Raw genomic sequence first — 21,150 nt, 5'->3', positions numbered from 1 at the left:
GATTCAAATTGGGGAAATAGAATTTCGGAATACGAACTAAAATCGATGACTATACGGTTGTTGTTGATTCGTTATCAATACTTAATTAAATTCATCGTTAGACCAAAAACGGGTCACCTACCGCCTCGAGACATTTCTGCGACGAACTGATATATACAGATATATGTTGTTATTTGTTAAATTCTGACATTGTTTTAGATTTTCAGTCTTGATTTCGATCGCTGTTCCCAATTCTCCCGCTTCTTGGACTCTGAATAAAAAATAGTTTACACTTTGCTGTATTTTTCGAGGAAATTAGGATATAAGTATGTCAAGACAAGCCAATATGTACGCTTTACTCTGTCGTACGAAATTTGCGGTGTCTATTGTGCAAACATCACGAAGTCAGTAATGAGTAATGTGTGTATGAAGTATTTAAATTATGATTTTGAAACCAAGGCTGGATGAAATAGTACAGAGGACAGAGCATCGCGCGCATACAGAACACCGAGAAGCTCGTCGATGTTCAAGGAAAGATTGAAGAAAATCGCGGGTTGTGCAGGTACGGCTCAACTTGTGCAGTTGATCAAGTCACTGACCACTGCACTCATATGCAAAGCTTTAAAATCATGCTGTTCCTGTTTTTGTCAGATAACTTGTTATTCCGTCGACGACAGTGAGTCAACTTGGAATGCAATGCAGAAACTTACCTGCACTCCGGAGAAGAACAATGACACGCGACTTTTGGGTATCGCTGTTCAGAAATCCAGAAGGAATCTAGACGGTGCAATTTTTACACAAATTTTCTTTTATTCTGCGTGATCTTACAACTAGCATGCGATCAAAAGGTTCCCGACCATTTCCCTCGACTTTACGATTTCCGGTATGTAGTAAATTTTATGAGTAGTCCGCGTAATCCAACAATAATTTAATTCCTTTGTTCTCGCTCGTGGCTTCGTGCACAACTTACAAGAATTCGCATTCCCTTCTACAGAAGTATTCCGTATCATCATCTTTCTTGCAATCGGTTGTACCCGCGTACAGAATGCGGGTGTACAACGTAAGTAAATTATATTCTTCGCCGTAAAATTCCGCAAACAAGAATACGAGGTTTACCTGCCCGTTTCAACCGAATTTTTCTTTACGCATCATTTACTTTACAGTCAATAAAATCGTTTGGTACCACGTCAGATTTATAATGGACATGGTTTAATAGGATCACCGTGAACTCACTCTATGAAATGTGGAAAGTATAGATTGAGTCACTTTGTAATGATTGTTTATACGAAACTCGAGTTTTTATTCCAGGAAAGAATAAAATCGCCGCGGAAAAGACCTCGCGCATTATCCTAGTTCGAAACTGATTGGGATTCAGTGTCAGAACAGAAGCCTGTATTACTCTTCCTATGAATGTGGAAAAATAGTTATAATTTTCTCAGTTAGTATGATAAAGGGTCTTTTTCTGAACAATTACAGAGAGATTAACGTATAATTTACGATCAGATACTCATATGAATAAATATAACTCGGAAAGTCTAAAAATTCGTCATCATAGGAATCGCAGAATTTGCTTCTTCGTTTCAAAATATACTCCGACATGTTATGCATACGAGGCAGAAGCAACTTTTATTTGCACTCTGTTTAATCTCGGAGGGCAAGTCCTACGGCATCAGGCCGAGTGTCATTGACCCCGAGAATTACCGAGGTTGCAGAACCAGAAAAGTTGCAATTCGGCGAAGGATGAAAAAAAATGTAACAAGGAAGTGCAACCTGAATGCATAATCCTGAACTGCTGGATTTTTATCATTTTGGCCATGAAAGAGACGATAAACACTTGTAAAAAACGGATTTGTATCACGGTGTTAGATTGTGTTCGATTACCTGCCAATCCAGACACACCAATAACCGTGTGGCTCTCCAACGACTGGCCCCAAAGATGTTGAGATCTAGTCTCGAACATGATCGGTTCGTGGCTATGGGATGTTTGAAAAATGGATCAACTCCTCTCGAAGTATTTACATACCGTCGCATGGCTGGAGCTGAAGGAATATACAAACAGATAACAGCGTCAGAATTGAAACGTGTCAGAATGAGGTGACGATAATGTTAAAAACCAGTTTGTTTATTTCTCGTTAAACAGTATATGGAGAGTATGTATAACGGGAAATTTATTTTCAACCGTTGTGATGCACCATCTCGATTTTAATTATTTCTGCCGCAAGCTTATTTGGCGTGTTTCTTTTGGCATATAGGTATTTCTTTCACATCATTTTAGAAGAAAATGAAATTTGAAGAAATGAAACAGCCGTGAGGGTATAAAGTATGTATACACACTCTGACCAATACTGAAAAATATTATAGTCGTGTATAATATATATGTATATGTATATTATAATACAGCTATGCAATAATCAACAGATTTCAGTGTAACGTAAAAACAATACAATTGAGCGTATAACGGGGATCAATTTTTTGTTTCTCACAATAATAATAATAATATTAATAATAACAATAATAATAATAACAATAATAATAATAATGATTTATGAACATTCGAGTTTTGAGAATTTCAACCACGCGGACTATAATTAACGAATATTTCTTTGTTGTTTAATATATATGTATATGTATATGATTCATATATAACATATTTCTGTGTCAGTATCTGTCGACGCGTTGCCGTTATAATCCGTAATAGGATTGATCGTATCCATAACTATACATCTGTAAATACCTACTGATATTTTGCATACCTACGGATATACCGTAGTATACATATGTACGCGAAAGGTCAGGCATGCCATCTACAAAGTAGCGAAATCGCGTTTTCACAAATAAAAGGAAATAGAACTGACGAGTTTCGGAAATAAAAAACATTATTGATTTGTATTTTGTAATATTCACAACTTTGCCTGTCTCTCAATTTTCTGTGTGAAGCGGCAATTTCTTACTCCATTTTGAAGTCTCTGAATTGACAAACACTGTTGCAATTTACTTGGTACATTTTACTGTATGCATAGTTCGGAATGAGAGGTAATAAAAACAGTAAAAGACGTGGGTTGAAATTTCACGCAATCTGTAAACATTTACATATTTATGTATACATATGTATGTACGTATGATATCATTGATATTGAACTTTTTATATACCGTTAATTCACCTACTCTATATTATACGATCATTGTATTTACACGATATTCATATCTATTATAATACTCTGCATTATTGTATGTCTATTTTACGAAACCGATACACGTCGTTACATACATATAATATAACTTTATGATACAATATTTAATCATTTTCATATATCTATATTCATATACACGTATGTATATAACTACAATATTTTTCACCCAGAAATTATAATCTGTGATAAAAGTCGATTTTATGTATACATGCCCTTATAATTTTTATAAATTAATTTTCTCTTTTCTCTATCTTTCGCGGTAATTTGTTACTTTTTATCTAATATGTATATATTTATATAATCCTAACATCGATATACACTTATTATTATTGTCTAATTGATAGTTGAAAGTAATACGCATTCGAAGAAATAACAACGTACAAGTACGAAAATTAAACGGAAATATGATAATTAAAATAATCCTTTTTGAATGTAATATTCGTTATTTCACTAGATGAGTGAAATTGATTGTCTACCACCTAATTTTAAACAGCTGATGCAAGTCGCGGTTATTGTGATAATTTTACAATTATAATTTGAGTAAATCGCGCGAACGAACAATTTAATATCGTTAAATTAAATCGAATGTATTTCTTTAGCGAAGGTGATAGTGTACCGCAATTAACTCCCTCTATAGTGTAACGGAATGATACATAACATTTATAAGGGTATGAAAAAATTGCAATAAGTTGCTATTATTGTGTCAATTGACAATACCAGATTAGTCCGTTATCAAATATGTTGTATTTTGATTCTTAATTTCTAAAATATTACTCAGTTTAAAAACAAACTGATAAAAAACAGAAGTCTAAAAAAATTGTAAATGTGATGTAAATAAAACCGTTATGATCACAGCGCGCTTTACCGATAGTATATTTATTATATACAGTGCATGCACCGACACTTTAGGCGTATCAACTGGTTTCAATATGCTTACAGGCTACATTAAAAAATCTCGAAAATAATACGAGATTGAAAATACGCTGCTAATATAATATAGTTATAATATAATTATATTATATTTGTATTCATTAAACGACGTACGCTGCTATGAGATTTAAAGCTGTACCGAAGTCATTGACGTTGTATGCGGCCAATAGACGAATAGGAAAGCAAACGAGTACATAATAATTTCAGAATTCGTTCTAATTGATTATTTAGTTATTTAAACATTTACTACAAGACTGTAAATATATAAGTATGAATTATTATATTTATATGCGGTGTTAATATAATCGTACACACAAGCGTCAAGCGTAACGTAGACTATTTTTTCTTTATTTATTGCGCATAATAACTAAAAGAATACCGTTACGGAAATAAAGATGAAAAATTTCATGTTTTACACGCCACGCGTTACACGATATTTGTTATTATACCTGTCACGTTTTCATTCGATAATCCAGCTACTTTTCTTCAATGTTAATACAGTTATTACAATTGGTCAGTTTCGTTCCGAATGGAATTTCAAGTTCAAATAATACTTGCGATCTACACGTACATATTCATTGGTTATTAAACTTGGCACTTGTTAGTAATTTAATTCCGATATTATTTATTGCCTCATTTTCTTTCATAATTATAGATTTTTCTGCGATTCAAGGATTTCCGTGTTTGGTTTTTTGATTTTTCCATGCATTTAAATATTACAGCGATTATTACGTGGTTCATAGTAATGGTAGTATTATTTTCAAAAATGCTTTGTCGTACATTCCTAGTATTTTTATTACTAAAAAGAGAAGACTCCGTTTCATTTACGTGAATTGTTACGCTTTTGAAGTATTCCATCATCTCGATAGTTAGTTTAATAATAATAATATTATAGTACAATAATTAACGTACATGATTCTATGAATAGTTTTGTGAATACTATATTATATACAAATGTGTAATGTAATAAAGGAAGTTTCAAGTCGCGCTGTGATCGCGAGTACATTTATTCGTTATTTCATTATCGAAAAATCGAATTTCAAGATTTATAGGCAACTCAAAAAAACTGGCGCGGTGATTTCTCACCTTCATTGCTAAAATTTTTACCTCATCTAAACGCAAAATCGTAATTAGATCCAGAAGTTTAGAAGAAAAAGATTAAGAATAGTAAAAGCAATTAAAAAACGAAAACGGTATTCGTTACGATGTACCAAAATTTGTGCAATGATTCAATACTGGCCGATTTTGTATGCAGTCGGAATTTAATTTCGTATACTATTACCATTGATAATTCTACGTTATTTTCATACACACATATTACTCATATCGTGTGTCTACATTAAATTATTGTTAGCGCGATGATAAAAGTTCAGTCCTTTGATATTTGAATTCAACAACAATTTTTTCTATACATTTATTATATATCTTTTATTCGCACGTATCATTGCAAATGTAAATTCTGTCCTCAATTCTTAACATGTTACCTAGATAGGTAGTTATGTATACCTACTGTACATATATAGATTTTTATTACATGATTTTATGATACACGTCGTTTCCTCTCTTGTAGCAAGTCTTTTTTCTTTCAATTATACATATAGCCGTAATTTAGTTAATTATTGACGTGTACTACACAAGTGATGTACTATATATCGGTTTATTCGTCGAACTTTAGTTTATGCGATGTTTTTAGTCAAGTTATTCTTCCCATATAATATATATATGTATATATTCCTATATATATATAATTGGCAGTAATTTCCCTTCGGTTTCGTACGGGTTTATGTTGTACCTTTTCGACTGTACCAACTTAAAATACGTTTGATTATGCAGCGTGCAATATCTATACCTTATTTTGTGCTTACGAGTAAAAATTCTCCCTTTGCTGGTAAAGGGGTAACGGGGTCACTGGCGAGAGGTCATCTTCTTCGAAGCTTGGCTCTGATGGCGCCAACGGAAGCGTTGCCAGTGCTTTCACTGCCGGAATAGGTTTTCGAGGTATAGATTAGAAAATGGAGGTACAAAAAAAACATGGACAATTGGTTAATAATGAAACTGTGTAGGGTCCAATCTTCGTACAAATGGAAAGGTATAAATGCACATGGGTATTAATCAAGACTCGTTCGTTTCAATCTCGATATTAAAATGTGTTTCCCGCTGTCGAAACTGAATTAAGAAGAGATAACGAGTTACAGGATTGAGTGTTGAGTTTGTTTTTTTCTTGGAAGTTGTTTATTGTCTCGCATGATTATTTTATTACTCCCCGATTCATTGATTATGTGCGAACAAACAAGAATGTGTTTTCTGCAAAGCAAAAATAGAAATAATAATGTAGGAATGTATCGATGTATGTAAGTATGCAAATAACGAATAAGGTATTAGAAAGAAAATACAAAAAATAAAACAAACAAACCTGAAAACATATAATGTGGCGTGTGTAGTAGTCCTACATGGAGATGGAAGCATGTGATGTCAGTGCGCCTGGTTACCTACACACAGCACAAACACGATCCAGCAACTCTATGTATAAACCACTCGAAAACAAAAAAAAAACTTTTCGGCTCGAAACGACGCATTTTACGTCAACGTTGATGTCATGCCACGCCAATTTTTCCATCCATGGATCTACACGTGTGATACGATAGTTGTCGCTGCATTTTTGAATGGATAAGAGAGGTTTATTTTTCCCAGCTCTGCAATTGCTATGGATCACGCATCGATAATATATTGCGTAACGTGTTACAGCTCGTGAAATATAAATCAGAGTTCGTGTAGATCCATTTAACGTAAGATACGCCTACAGTTAAAACATAATAATCTTGGTAGAATTTTTTTCAATGTCAACCGTGCAGTGAATTTTAATTCCACGACATTCTAATGAAAGAATAGAGAGGTTTACGAAAAAAAAAGGAAATAAATATTGACGGATTTGCGGAACATTTATATGGTTCTGCAAAGGAATTTGAACCATTGAAAAAATCCCACCAAGGTATATTTGATTACGAAAAAAAGACACGTAATAATAATTTGATCAGGATAGTAAAAGTTGAAAAATCGGGAGAAATAGGAATATAATTTTATCTGAATTGATTTTCTAAGGTTTATAAACACGTAAAATAGGATCAACCGAAATTATAATACGCCGAAAATCGTGCGTCCAGCTTGTCGATCTCTGCTCCACTGTAGATATGTATTAATTAACGAAATAATATACGATCGGGTAAAAAAAAAGGATAAATAAATGATTATATAAAGCATCCTATGTTCGAAATTACTTTTGAAAGTTACTCGGAGAAAGAAATTACAAACAAAGAAAAAACAAGGAACAATTAGGAAAAACAATTACGTCACCATGCTCACCGGATATACGTAGCTACATGGCTGTGGCAACAGTAATAATAATCGGGGCCATGCATCAAGCCAAACGCTAAATGAGTATCGACAAAATTTAAACAATAAGCCTATCGTCTCTTATGTAAAAAAAAAAACTCACCAGCAACCATCTTACTCTTCTCCATAACTTGCTTAGCTAGAATTTGATTAAGCTGTAATATATGTTCTCTTTGTCGTTTTTCTTCAGCAACTTTTTTCTTCAAGGTATTTGACTTTTGCTGATCAACTTCTTCCTCTAAAAATGAACAAAAACGTTGCGTATAAATTTTCGCCAATCTCCTACAAATCTCAGTCGGCTAGCTGCTAACAGCAGCTATAATATGCAGCTGAACACACTCACCAGGATTTTCGGGCGCTGTCACCGTCGTCTCAGATAGCATCTTTCTAATTGATTCAGCCTTCTTAAGACGGTGTTCCTGCTCCTCTGCACTTAGCTCCGGAAGCTACAGTAAATTACATAAAAATTCGAAAATCTATTTCCTTACAGAAGTATCGATTTAAAATTCCTGAAAGATTAATTCCTACCTGTTCCGGAATGTAGCGTTCCGGGATCAGAATTTTGTTTGGTGTACCAAGCAGGTTGTCAATCGTGCTCTCGTTGTATTTCAGCTCTTTGTGGCTGAGGGTCGACCTGACCACGTCAGGAGCATTGATACGCGGCCTCAAAGCTCGTTCCATGTCAAGATCGTCTCTCGCGCGACCCATTCCCTTTATAAATGGAAAAACAGAAGAAAAGATGACGACAACAACAACGAACAACAGGCAAGCAATGCATTCACTCTCAAGTCTCAGTGTCGATGGTATATATTCAAAAATATTCTACGGGGTAGCGATGTCCGTTAAAAACGAAACAGAAATACGACGAACCAATTGTTGTAAAAACATAAAAAGCAAAAAACAAAATGACATGAACAAAAAGATACTTCGAGGGTCGTGTACCATCTTGGAAAAGGTGTCCTCGAGATCGAGAATCGGTTTGCTGCTGGACACCGTGTAGTGTCGCCTCTTTTCTTTAGGCACGGGCCTTCTCCTTGGTCCCTCGGACCTCTTCTCGGCCATTTCCTTGATGATTTGCCTCGCGGCTTCGCTTTTGAATACGGGAGAGAGCTGGGGTGAATCACGAAGACTGTTGATGCTTGCTGCCGATCCGAAAAGCCTCTCGTGGGCGGTTGGAGGCGAAGTGGCGACCGGACTGCCAGGATTCGAGGATATCGCGAAGCTCGTCCCTGGAGGAACGGCGGGTTGAGGATAATATTGGGAGGGCACCGGCAACCCCTGGCCGGAAATCCCGCTCGCGCCACTTCCGCCTCGAGAGTATTGAATAGGCGAATAGTTCTGATGACTCGGACTGTACGGAGGGCTGATCGAGTAATTCGGCGAACTCATCGTCGCCATTTGGGAGCCAGAATTTGGACTCTCTGTGTGAGGCGATAATGTGCTGTCCGAGCTTCCGTCTTGGTTCTCAAACTAAATACAGGGTTGTGAAAAATGAGAAACAAAATGAAGAAATAAAACTTTAAGGAAGCAAAAATTATTACAGGAATTAAAAAAACAGAAATGAAGAACGAAAGTTCAACACGATCAAATGTAAGGGAAATTTTTATAGATGCTTCAGGGGTGTTTCCTCTTTACCCGTACTCTGTGGCGGCGGACCATCATGTTCCTGAGGGCGTTCATACTGTCACTTCGCGGTGGCGCCGGCACCGGACCCTGATGAATTCCTGGCTGTGGTCGCTGCCCGCCAAATCCCCGTGGGAGGGACATGCTGCGCTGGAATTGCACGTCGTCCATTTCCGAAAGCTGAACGCTGCTCTGGGCGTGAATCATTGCCGCTGACTCCTCCATCACCCTGTCCAGCTGAGATTTCTGAGGGGGATACATAGAGATTCGCACCATGTTTGCAATATGGATTAAAACTGTTACAAAGCGTGCGCCCTCAACTTTTATATATGTATACATATATACATGTATATATGCTTGGTTTGCAGGGGCGAACAAGAGAGTGTCTTTTTCCTACCTCAAACTGTTGCGAGCCTCCGAAGTCATCCTCGTTCAGCCTCTTCGCGCTTCCTGGTACCTGCAATCCGTTCGTCAACGGAATCCCAATATTTCCCGTCCGGTCGCCTCGATCCCTTTGCCGTCGTTCGGATTCCCGTTTCACTATTCGCACAGTTTTGATCTCCTGTTTTTCACGTCCATGCATCAGGCCTGTAAAAAAAGTACTTTTTGTACGGAAAATCGCAGGAAATAAAGGAAACAAAACATTTTTCCCGAATTTGGCGAGCGTTATTTACAAGGTATTCAATTCCATTCGTATGACGATACGATAACTAGGCATTATTCTTCTCTTTTTTTTTTATACAATGCTTCGCTATAGATAGATTTAAATTAAATTCAAGTTTGATTCGTCATTTTTCTTCCATTTACCACTGAATTTGCTTTCATCGTTTTGCGCATAATTTCCATTAAGAAGCGCTTCTTCGGATGGCGGAGGTGGTGGTGGCGGCACGTATTCTGGAGGTGGAGCTGGAGGGTTGTCGGAGTTAGACTCAAGGTATTTCGTTGAGTCTGAAAAAGAGAGACCAAAAAGAATTTAGTTCCGCGATCACGTGTTACACCTGATCAGCAATACGACGCCGAAAGTGGCACAATCGCTTACGGATCGCGTTGCCCAATTATATATTGAATTTCGCAACGTGATAATGAGACAATTTCTGTTTCCGGAAAAATTGTTATCACGCAAGTTTACGATGGTTCGAAATTAAGTAATTGCCGTAACGAAAAAAAAAAAAAAACATATCTTACATTCCAAAAATTTAACGAAACCTTCGTAGGCATTGTAAAGTTGAAAATTGAACTTCAATCTCGTTAAATCACGGTCGGCGGAAAAGTGAGAAGCGAATTTTTATACGAAACTCGGCAAATACTGGATACTGGGAGAAAAACGTCTACTCCATACAGCAGAGGCTAAAAGATTGGTCTAGTACGTATATATAATAAATTGAAAGGCGAGCTTATTATAAAGCCGGAAGTGAAGGGCTAGGCTGGCGTCCTTCAGAGGAACGAGACAGCGTTCGGATCTTTTCAGAAATTAAAAAGTATTTGTCCGCAGTGAGACGAGACCCTGCAGGAGGGAGTGAGCCAGGGTTGCAAGGTTCCTTTCTTTCATTCGTTCGCTCATTCGTCCGTCCAACAAAGGGACTCGTTCCCACTGCTCTGCCTAGCGTTTTTCTTGCGCCCTTTTCTTCAGCTTTCTTTTTCCTACCCAGTGTTTTAGCCTCTCTATTTTCTTCTCTTTTCTCTCGTTTGCTTCATTACATTCATTCACCCGGCGGTCTCTATTGTTTCTCTCATATTCGGACGACTTTTGACCCGACTAAAACCGGAAACCGTATCAAAGGTCAAAGATTCGTTGTTCTCGCGGTAAAAAAGAAACTTCAATCTACGCAAGGCGACCCGTAAAGTAGGCCAAAAAATAATTTCAGAATAATCCGCGATTCTCAGAGAAAAAGCTCCACGGTACAGTGGGACCGTAAATACAATACCGGAAGTCGAATTAGTTCAAGCATACTACCTTGTCTCCTGGAATCAGTATTGACGTAAAGCGGTCCTGGGACATTGTTCTGCACAGGACTTCCCTTGCCCTGCATCTGGTCCCGGAGTTGTTGCTGTTTCAGCTGATGCTGATGGATCTGTTCGCGAAGCTGGGGCGACAATGCGGATATTTGGCTTTGGGGCGAGTGGGCAGATACTCGATGGTAATGCTGGGGCTGCTGGTTATGAGACGAATGGTTGTAGTACGTCTGAGCATTGTGCTGCGTCGAACCCACGCCGATATTGTGCTCTTTGTAAGGTACCGGCGGGGGGTCCTTGTACTGGGGAGAGGAAGCGCTGTGCTGATGCTGATGGGGACTTCCGTTTTGCCGGATGCCTGGCGAGCCGGAAGGAACGGAGCTCGTCGGCGAGTCCAATCCATGGTCCAGCGTCATCCCCGAGTCAAGGTCGGTCTCGAGCCAAGAACTGTGGCTGCGTTTCTTCGACCGATGGTGATGAACCTGCGGAGCTGAAGTGAAAAGTCGGATTGATTCATTTCGGGTTTGTAATTGTTTACTTCCACCTCTGGGACGGCGAGAAGAGTGTACAACAGAGTTCAGGGAATAGAAAAGTCAATGTATCAAGAAATAGCCAAATCCCTCTGAGCGACACGTTGTCGAACCGAGATCTCACTCACAAGTCACATGCTGCGGTCGTATCTGCTGCACAAGGCTGTGCGACTTTTCCGTCAACTGACGGACCTGAATGCTAAGTTCCTGACGTTGTCGCTGCAGGTCGCCGACCAGCTGTTGAACTCGTCTAAGCTCAGCCTCAAGGGCGGCAGTTGTTCCCGAGGGATCCCTGGTCACGTTTCCGGCGTACCGTCGGGACGCCTGAAGCTTTTGTCTCAGGACGACGAGTTCCTGTTCGAGGCGAGCGTTTTCAGCCACGGTCTCCTCGAGTTTCTGGAGAGTAAGAGAAGAGAGAGTAATAAGAAGAGGATAACGTATATTTGCAAATAGTTCAAAAGTTCTCGAAGCAACGACACAGCGTCCGGTATATACCTTCGAGTTGTGGGCAAGCAGCAATCTGACTCTGCTCAATTCCCGCTCGAGAAGTAGCTGCTGTTTCCGGTAGCGCTCCACTTCGGCCGGATTGCTCCTGCTCCCCTGAAGTTTGTTCCTCAATCCGCCCAGAGCCTTTTCCAATATTTCCTACGGTCGAAGAGAAGAAAAGGTTTTAATTTTTCCCATTCAAGAATCGCGGAGGAACGATGCTCACCGGCACGTTCAACTGGCGACAAGTTATCTCGCTACTACTCCAACCCCCCAACCTCCCTTTTCTTTTTTCCTTTTTCCACTCTCTTTTTTCTCTCAAGTTTGGACCGAGTTTTGAAAAGCTTCCGCGTTTCACCCTTTTTCTAAAAACTATTCGACTATTTTTGCAGGTCCAAAAGCTCTGACCTACTGCTCGTGATAATTATGCTCCGCAGATATTGTCTCACCTTGTCCTGTTGGAGACTGTGCAGCGTCCCGGATTCCTCCTGGAGTAACCGATCCAGCTTGTAAAGCTGCTGAACCTTTGCCTGGGGAAAAAAGGCATCTGATAAATTGAAGACTCGCAAATGACGACCGCTTATGTTACCTAGAAATATTCGTCAAAGTACAAGTTTGCACACGTGCCTAACAAGAACTTTACGCGAACATTTGTAATAAACTTGGAAAAGTAATTACTCGAGAAAAACAGCTATTCCCCGCAAACACGCGGACGTACAAAACGTACTTAACGGCGGGCGAAAACAACTGCGCAGCTCTTGAAAACCGCCGGTTGTTTGCCATGGAATTTAATCCAAGTCCCACATTAGAGGGGGCATTAAATGTGTACATCAGAGAGTTGGCGTAGTATCTGCGTGTAAAGAAGGCGCGGCGTGACCTAGCCGGAGATATTCAGTTACAGCATCTGCAGTCCCCGCACATTTGCGGGTTAAGTAACAACCGGTAGACGCCGCGGCGTTTCCGTGGTGGGGTTAAAAAAGCTGGTACGAATGAAAATTCACTCGGCGCGTGAGGTCGCGGAACAATCGTTTCGCTGTTCCCAAAATAAAACCTCGTAATCGTTCCCGTCCGCCATTTTTTGCTCCCCCCATTGTTACTCTCGCAATCATATTCACGGATATGTTGAATACGAGCGGACGGAAGGCTGAACAGCATTGAATATTTCCGTCCACACACGGTACAATAAACTTTTTCTCCGCACCTGGAGCTGTCCGTGATCGGGACTCAGCCTGTCCCAGTCCCGACGTTCCTCGGCCAGGAGTCGCTGCTCTTGGACACGCTGATTAAACTCCAGACGATCTCGTACTTCCCTAGTCTTCTCCTGGACGAGGTCGTGACGGGAACTCGACACTCCACCGGTACCGTTAGTCGTCGTACCGCGGTTGTATAACGAGCCAAGCTTCACCATATTGTCAACAAGGTTAACCATCGGCTTGCCCTTCTCGTACTAGAACAAATGTTTCGAAACAAGATTAGGTAGACATTAAGGTGGAACAAGTTTTTGAAAAATTCACTTGGTTCGAGTAGATCCTTCGTGTTTCATTCGATGATTCACTAGCAAAAAGAAGACTTTATCTTATAAACTATGAGAAGAGAAAATTTCTCCAACTAGTTGTATAGTTAAAATATCGCAGTTGACGAAGAGTCGACAGGATACCACAAAACGGTCTTTTAACCGCAAAAAATGATATCCAAACTAGGAAGAAAATTGTTCAATGCCTTCCGGGCGTTAGAGGATTCTGTTGGCCTTTGAAGAAAGATCGAAATGCGGGAGTTCCCAGGTTGCCGTTGCAGCATGGCTGGAGTTTAGAAAACGTTTACGCATGGCGAGGTGTCGCGTCATTACGTGCCCGGTTTGGCGAGGTAGATAATTCATTTCACCGTCTAGTAACCGCGACCAGGCGGTGAACCGAACAGACGTCGTCTTTCAGGGAGGAAGTTCCTGGTCGGTGCAGGGATGTTGAAAGAGGAAAACTCCTCATAAACAACATTTGCATAAAGGCGGACAAATTGAACCGAACCACCCGTCCACCCCGTGGATTGCAAACTTTTAATTCGTTGCCTTGTCAGCTCCGAGTTAGTCGCAGTTCACAGTTCACGGTTCACGGTCCACGATTCACCCTCCCGCCATTCGCTGCGTCTTGAAAATTTACCATCCCAGCTATCCTGCTTTGTGCAAATTCACTCGAGCGGCGGATTGCAATTGTTAAACTTTGTCGAGAGCATGTTTAATTGCACTAATACTTATTCGACGGTGGATTGTCGGTGCCTACAAGATTGTTTTTTTTTTTTTTTTAACACAAATTTCCGCACGACAGTCATCGTGCTTGTAACAATTACGCAGAGAATCCACAAGCGACACGTATCCAATTAGCCTTTTTTCCATCTTTCTTTTAGACATTTCTTAACACGCGTTAACATAGCACCGATGTTGGAAAACGGGTTCAAAACTCAATACGGCTGTGAGAGGGGCTCACCTGTTTTTCCAAATCCATTAGATGCTTCTTGAGTTCCTCGAGCTTTTGCAAATTCTCGAGACGTCTGGGTGTATCAAGTTCAGCTAGTCTGGCCTGAAAACAGAAGTACACTGTAAATATTACTGGGTTAAAAAGTGATCGAAAGAAGAAGTCTCCAGCCCCGTTCACCAAGTCTGTGTATCTGAGTAGAGGTCACAAAGGACAGAAGATCAAGTTTATACACCAAGAAGAGAAACCCAAAGACGGTATAAATACAGTGTACAGATTTGAAGCGATTCCGATTACCCAAAGGCGCTGAAAAAGGTGAAATCGCATACCTGTGCCTACGTAATGCAGTCCATGTCACAAAGTGGCGTAATTAAATATAAATCTAGAGCGAATAAGGCAGGTGCAGAAAACTGGACCGTGGGGCCCAATTCTTAAATGATTCGACTGCAGAGACTCGCACGCGAGATTCTAGTTGCGACTAATTCGTTTAAGAGCACGGATACAAGTCGTTTGTTACAATTCATTGGATACTATGACTATCGAGTGACTTTAGAATTGGGCCCCTGGGCATTCGGTAAACCTGGGTCACAAACGTGACACCAGACTCACCTCAGCATTTAGATACAACATTTTCACCGTAGCAGTAAAGGAATTCAATATCTCGATTATGGAACTCCACGCGATTTCTCTCTTATATACCAGGTAAGTATCACGGAGATGAAGAACTGTCGTGGTACCAATGGGTCAGAGAGATTGCCTAGAAATCGCACCGTCTGATACAGACCGCTGCATCCTCGAAGATTCCTTCCTTCTATACTCTCTCTAATCTCTCTATCTATGTATTTAAGAAAGAAAAACTGTGTCTCTGATATCCGTTGAATAATCAGAATGGCTGGTTGTTAGAGTAATTCATGCAATGCTCCAAAATATTAGAAATAATTTAGGTTAACGTTTACTTGCTTTCGTTGTACTATTTCTCCCCGCAAAGAAAAATAGCCGTATAATCTATAACGTATTATAATATCGGATAGTTCCTACATTTTACCTTTCAGAAACTAGACCTTCTGTATTTCACCTCTGGTCTAAGAACATTTAAAGTACAAAACGTCATCACGTGGATCACCTGTCACGAGGTGTTAAGGGATTAGAAACACCGATTTAAAACGAGCAACCATATTGATATTTTACAGGTGAAGACGATTAACTAAATTAAGTCACTTTTGTTTACCGTTCGCAGAATCGAATGTAATTATATATTCCCACAGTCGAGGTTGCGATTTTTAGCCGATTTCGGAAAGCTTCTTAAAACCGCGCGACGTCGAACAGATTTCCGAATGTTCGCCTGAATCGAGCGGACGCGAACTGAGGTATTATTTAGTACCGAACAAGCGTCCGGCCAGTTCTATTATAGAAAGGCAAAGGCGATCTTTGCCGGCATGCCTAAGTGGCTTACGTTAGTGGCAGTGTGCCGTCCACAACGAGCCGTCCCGGACGTTCCGCGTCGCCTTGCCTCTCTCTCGACGACTGATAGTCAACCGACACCTTCAATTTTGCCTGGCCTGGCGTGGTCGTAAAAAGGTAAAATGAGAAAAAAAAAAAAAAAATTAAGGAAAAAAGAGAAAATAAAATAGGTATCCGTCCATTTGTGGCTTTGATAATCAATGCGAAGCCGTTGCACGGTAGTCACTCCCGTAACAAAGTTTGACTCGCTTCCACTTTCGTTGACATGGTTTATTATTTTTTCAGAGTTATAATTTTCTTCGCCTTTATGCTTTTTTCTTCGATGTTCTACCTGTTTCTTATTGTCCGGTACGTTGTTGCGGTATTAGATCGGCGGAAGAAAGCGGGAAACGGGGCGACGTTGCGCTTTTACAATTCGACGATCAACGTTCGGCCGTATCGAGTTGAACGCCTTTTCGCAGTCTACTTATCGAAGTGATTGCACGAAGTCGCGTTAGGTTGATTCCTTCGGACGCCAGACGAACGCGGAATGGGGTTTAATGACGTGACGTTGTGTAAGATCCGTCCGTCGGAGAAAAGCGAGAGAAAGAGAGGGAGAGAGAGAGAGAGAAAGAAAAAAAAACAGCCCATGACCGAATCTGTTGGATCAGCGGGAAACAGGATGGAACACATACATTCAACAAGGAAACAGGACGACGACTGCGAAGCGAGGGAGAAAAAGGATTTCGACGACGGGAGAATAGAATAACAGAATAAAAAAAAATACAATGAAAATAAATAAAATTGGAGATCGTGCCTAGCCTCGTGAACACCGCTGCCCGCGGTACGCGCAAAAAGTAAGAGAAAAAAGAAAAGAAAAAAAAAAACGAAGAGAAAAACGCGATCGAGAATAATTTGGGTGATTCGTCAGCGTTGGGTTAATTCGACGCTTCCTGAAAAGTTTGCGAAATACCATTTGTTCCAACCTTTTTTCTCTCTTTTCTATTTTATCTCTCACATTCATTCGAACTGTTTCCTCTGTAGCATATCCGTTGCTACATATGACACACGTAGGTATTGCGAAAAGTGTGAAACTGCGCTGTGTTGCAGGCACGAACTAATTGTTTAATTCCGGATCTCTGGGCAAATTAATTTTTTTTAATAAAAGCCGCGTAGAGATACAATCTAGAAAAATGTTACATGTTATACATGTGCGAATATCGCGTTTAATTCGTATTCTGTTTGGTTAATTCAGCCGCGAAGTTAATATACTCGTCTCAACTAAAGTTTCACGGTTGATAAAATAATTACTATTAATGCAAGTATAACGTAACAATACGCAAAATTTCTACACTCGTAAGTAAGCTAACGGATGTTTGAGTATATCATGGTATATAGATATAACGTACAATAGGGACAAACTTGCCAACCGTGAAAGATAAATTTTTCCCAACCTCCATTAAACATTGTCCCTTTGCACATTTTCATAATCCGTGAGAAGTTTCAGTCGGAACAAAGGCACACGCATGCGTATACGCATACTTACACATAGCCAAAGTGTATAAATACCGAGGAATTTTCACCGAGTTACAACTTTTTACAACGTTAATTAAATTTGAACCGCAAACGTACCATCGCCCATCATATATATATGTATATATATATATACCTACGTGTATAAGTACATATGTCTATGTATACATTGGGCGACGAACTCGTCGACGATTAATCGACGCTGTTCGAAATTCGAAACTGAAATTGAAATTTCACCTCCCGCCTCCTTCATCCTCCGACCGCGCGAATCCGTTTATCGATTCATTGGTTTAAACGTCAGTCTTCTCTCTGCAGCCACTGTCTTAAGTCTCGTCTCAAGTTCCTGATGGCCTCGCGGCTCCAATCTACATTTCCCCGTCGAAACAATCAACGCCCTGGATTTCATCAAGTTTTTTAATCACGCGATTTTGTCGCGATAACGCGAAAGACTGACATTATGGATTGAAAGACTATGAGACAGTCACGCCGACCGGAAAGAGACGGTCTTGCTGCTTGCTTGCGTCCATAAGCAGCCATAAAAATGCCCAAGACCTTGTACAGACGAAGTAGAAATTTTTTCAAATTCTCCACGTTACAACCAAAGTGCAAACGATTCCCTGAACGTTGTTCATTCGGTGAAAAATTCATCATGGCTAGACCGATTCGTAAATAATCATATTTTCCAATCTCGTTCAATTTCATGCCCGTAATTCGTTTGACAAAAAATTAATTTGCACCGTTTCGCGTGTAGGGAGAGAAAGAGAGATACAGATAGACAGTCAAGTATAGAGAGAAAGGGAATTTCTAATTACAGTTTCATTTACCATTTTTCGCTACTTTCTTCAACATTGTCATTCAAATTTTGGCACCTGTTTTTCCTTCCTCCACTTATTTATTTCGCGTGAAATGCCATCGCTCCGACGATTAAGACGTTGCATTCGTTAATTAATACATGAACAAGAAAAGAATATTGAAAATTGTAAGGAGAATACGCCTGAAATTTATACGAAAAAAAAGTAACAGAAAGAAAAACAGCTTGGTAAATCTGTATAATAATGACGAAGGATCGATCACCTAGACTTAAGCATTTTAAAATAATTCATAATATAGAGTAGAACTAATTGATACGTAAAATTGTATTTCTCGTTTCGAGCTAGAGGGGAAAAAAAATTAAAAAGCTAAAAAACGTTCGCAAATGGTTAAATGTGCATTTCTATTTTCAGAGTTGATTTGATTTCGCGAACAGGAATCGAACGAGACTATTCGCCGTATCGACTATAGTATCAAATCGCGCTGATGGAATTATTCCGATAAGCTCACAGGTTGTTGCATTCGTTATTAAACTCTTTCCGAACGATCGTGCTATGCTCCATTACGCGTTTCAAACTGCAGAAGAACCATTCAGAATATACTTCCAAACGACCGTAACAATATTCGAGCCAACTATTCTTCGATATTGGAAGAGAACCTGAAGAAACTCGTCAAGTGCAATGCAAATATATCCTCCACTTTTAATACACAGGGGGAATAAAATGGCGGCGATATGAAAGGGATGCAGGTTTAAGCAGGACACAACTTAAGGGTGTACGTATGAACAGAGGACTGAAAAGGTGATTTATATTTGTTCATTCCGGTGAAAAATTATGCACATCAGGCTCGGCGCACTAATTTTTAATAAAACAAACTCCGATCCAATTGAATGATTAGACGTTGAGGCGTAACTTCCTAAAATTGACACACTTTTTCAGCCGTCTGCTTGTACAACATTGGGAAAAAACCGTTGCTTTTTAACAAGCAAATGTATTCGCCTGTTCTCGCAATTTTTTCTTCGTTTCATCAACAATTCGTTTGATTCAAGCAATGGTTTTTTTTTTTTTAATTCAATTTTTCTTTTCTCACAAAAAGTCGAAGTATTCTCCAAGGTCCACTAAAATAATTCGAGACGTTTTTAAAATCCCCAAGATACTTGCTTGACTGGAATAAAAAAAATTCCATTTCGTTACATTTGTTTATTCGAATCAATTGACTGTTTTGGAGATTCAAAATGCCTCAAATTATTTGAACAGTCCTTACAACTAGCCAATATATAGTCGTTGGAGAAGAGAAATTGGACCAAACAGCCATTGCTTTGATTTTAGTAAATTTACGACATTCAATTACGTATTATTCGGATAAATGAAATGAAAACAAATCAGGGAGAACAAGTAATTATTATCACTTGTACGACAGCGTTATTTTTCACTATATATGCCATCCTAATGGCGTACAAGGTGTGAAATGCAGTGAATAAAAGCTGCGACTTGGTTAATGGTTAATCGGCCAGCCACGTGCTCCCAACGACGTGCACCCGCAATTTTCGTCTTCCATGGGAAGTGAGCAACGGAATATTCCCAGGCCACAATATCCAACCCCGCCACCGTGACCTGTAAAATGCCGCCGTTACAAGACGGTTAAAATAAACACCTGAGATTCAATTTCGACGTGACAAGTCTCCATGGCTTTGCAAAGCGTTGCACTTTGCCGGCGTAGCTGGATCAGTAGCAAAACCAATTCCTCGTGGGTTCGACCCAGCAATTCTCCGGCTGAAACCTGGACCAGGTCACCTCCTGATCCTTTTCCACCTCGGTGAGGATTTTCGCCAGGCTACACGAGGGCATGCGACAAGTTTCAAACTCGGGGGTATTTTTGAGTCATACATTGTAAAATCAAATATTAAATAAAATTAAATCAATTACAGTAAACGTCAACGGTTTGTCCAGACGTCTTCTCTGCGTTTCCAGCTGTCAAAATTTCATCACAGTTTAACAATAAATATTTAAAAATTGTCTCAGATAGATTCCGGGTATAAAATTGTGCAGGGAATTGATACAATCTGGAAACTAAATGTTCGTAAATTATTTTATCGAATCCTGATATCGTGAATTTCATGGCTATAGACGAAAGAAAGGGCGCGATGGCTGATTTGCGAGCACGATAAAACGCGAAATAAATTTGACGGGTCTGAGATTCTGCAGTCAAATTTATTTCATCCCGTTTAGAATTTATATTAATCCCGATCGTACAACTAGGCTTGGCTTACTTTGCTACCCGGACGATAGAGATATACTCTGTTCGTATTTCGGCTATAAATATGCGTGTATAGAAAAAGCTGGGCGAGATGCGAGGCTTTATAAAATAACGGTACGATCTGGATTACGCTTAATACCCATAGAAATATTTACTCTGCCAAGGGGGAACTTATAGTTGTCACTGCAAGAAAAAAAAAAAACGTTACATAAAAATGCGCACGTAAACGTAGAAACGAAATAATACCAACAATGATAAATTGGAGAAAAACGTTTAAAAAATTGCATTATTTACGGTATATAAAAGTGGAAAAAATTTATAGCCAACGCTTTCGCCGTGACGCGGTAAATTATATCTATAATAAAGACACACAATGGTATCTCCGAAAAACGTATTAGAGAGTCCGAGAGAAAAAATATATATAAAAATATATGAAACAATGAAAGAAAGAAAAGAAAAAAAAAAAAAAAAAATTAAACGCCGTGCCTTTTAATGAAGACAAACTAATGGCGAGAAAAAAAAATACTGTATTTTTGAGCTTTTCGCGTGGCTGTTAGTATATAA

The 21,150-nt window shown here is 39.4% G+C and overlaps 1 protein-coding gene across 7 annotated transcripts in view; it reads right to left on the bottom strand.

The window, feature by feature from the left end:
- The window catches only part of LOC124221779 (serine/arginine repetitive matrix protein 2), a 142,236-nt gene that overhangs the window by 551 nt on the left and 120,535 nt on the right, over positions 1-21,150 (bottom strand). Inside the window, exons 15-31 of one of the 7 annotated variants that reach the window (XM_069137041.1) lie at positions 20,256-20,300; positions 19,984-20,163; positions 14,560-14,652; positions 13,284-13,529; positions 12,532-12,612; positions 12,092-12,241; positions 11,725-11,992; positions 11,068-11,556; positions 9,921-10,061; positions 9,511-9,701; positions 9,126-9,359; positions 8,433-8,960; positions 8,019-8,201; positions 7,834-7,936; positions 7,594-7,728; positions 5,966-6,077; positions 1,861-2,018 (exon numbers count right to left, since the gene is read on the bottom strand). In XM_069137041.1, coding sequence (XP_068993142.1) covers positions 1,976-2,018; positions 5,966-6,077; positions 7,594-7,728; positions 7,834-7,936; positions 8,019-8,201; positions 8,433-8,960; positions 9,126-9,359; positions 9,511-9,701; positions 9,921-10,061; positions 11,068-11,556; positions 11,725-11,992; positions 12,092-12,241; positions 12,532-12,612; positions 13,284-13,529; positions 14,560-14,652; positions 19,984-20,163; positions 20,256-20,300 — 3,222 coding nt within the window. In that variant the 3' untranslated portion in view covers positions 1,861-1,975. The other 6 variants (XM_069137043.1, XM_069137046.1, XM_069137040.1 and 3 more) reach the window with 6 other exon arrangements.

The sequence above is a fragment of the Neodiprion pinetum genome, chromosome 6 (assembly GCF_021155775.2).
Source record: "Neodiprion pinetum isolate iyNeoPine1 chromosome 6, iyNeoPine1.2, whole genome shotgun sequence".
Classification (NCBI taxonomy): Eukaryota; Metazoa; Arthropoda; class Insecta; order Hymenoptera; family Diprionidae; genus Neodiprion; species Neodiprion pinetum.
This window is presented reverse-complemented; position numbering and strand designations above follow the sequence as displayed.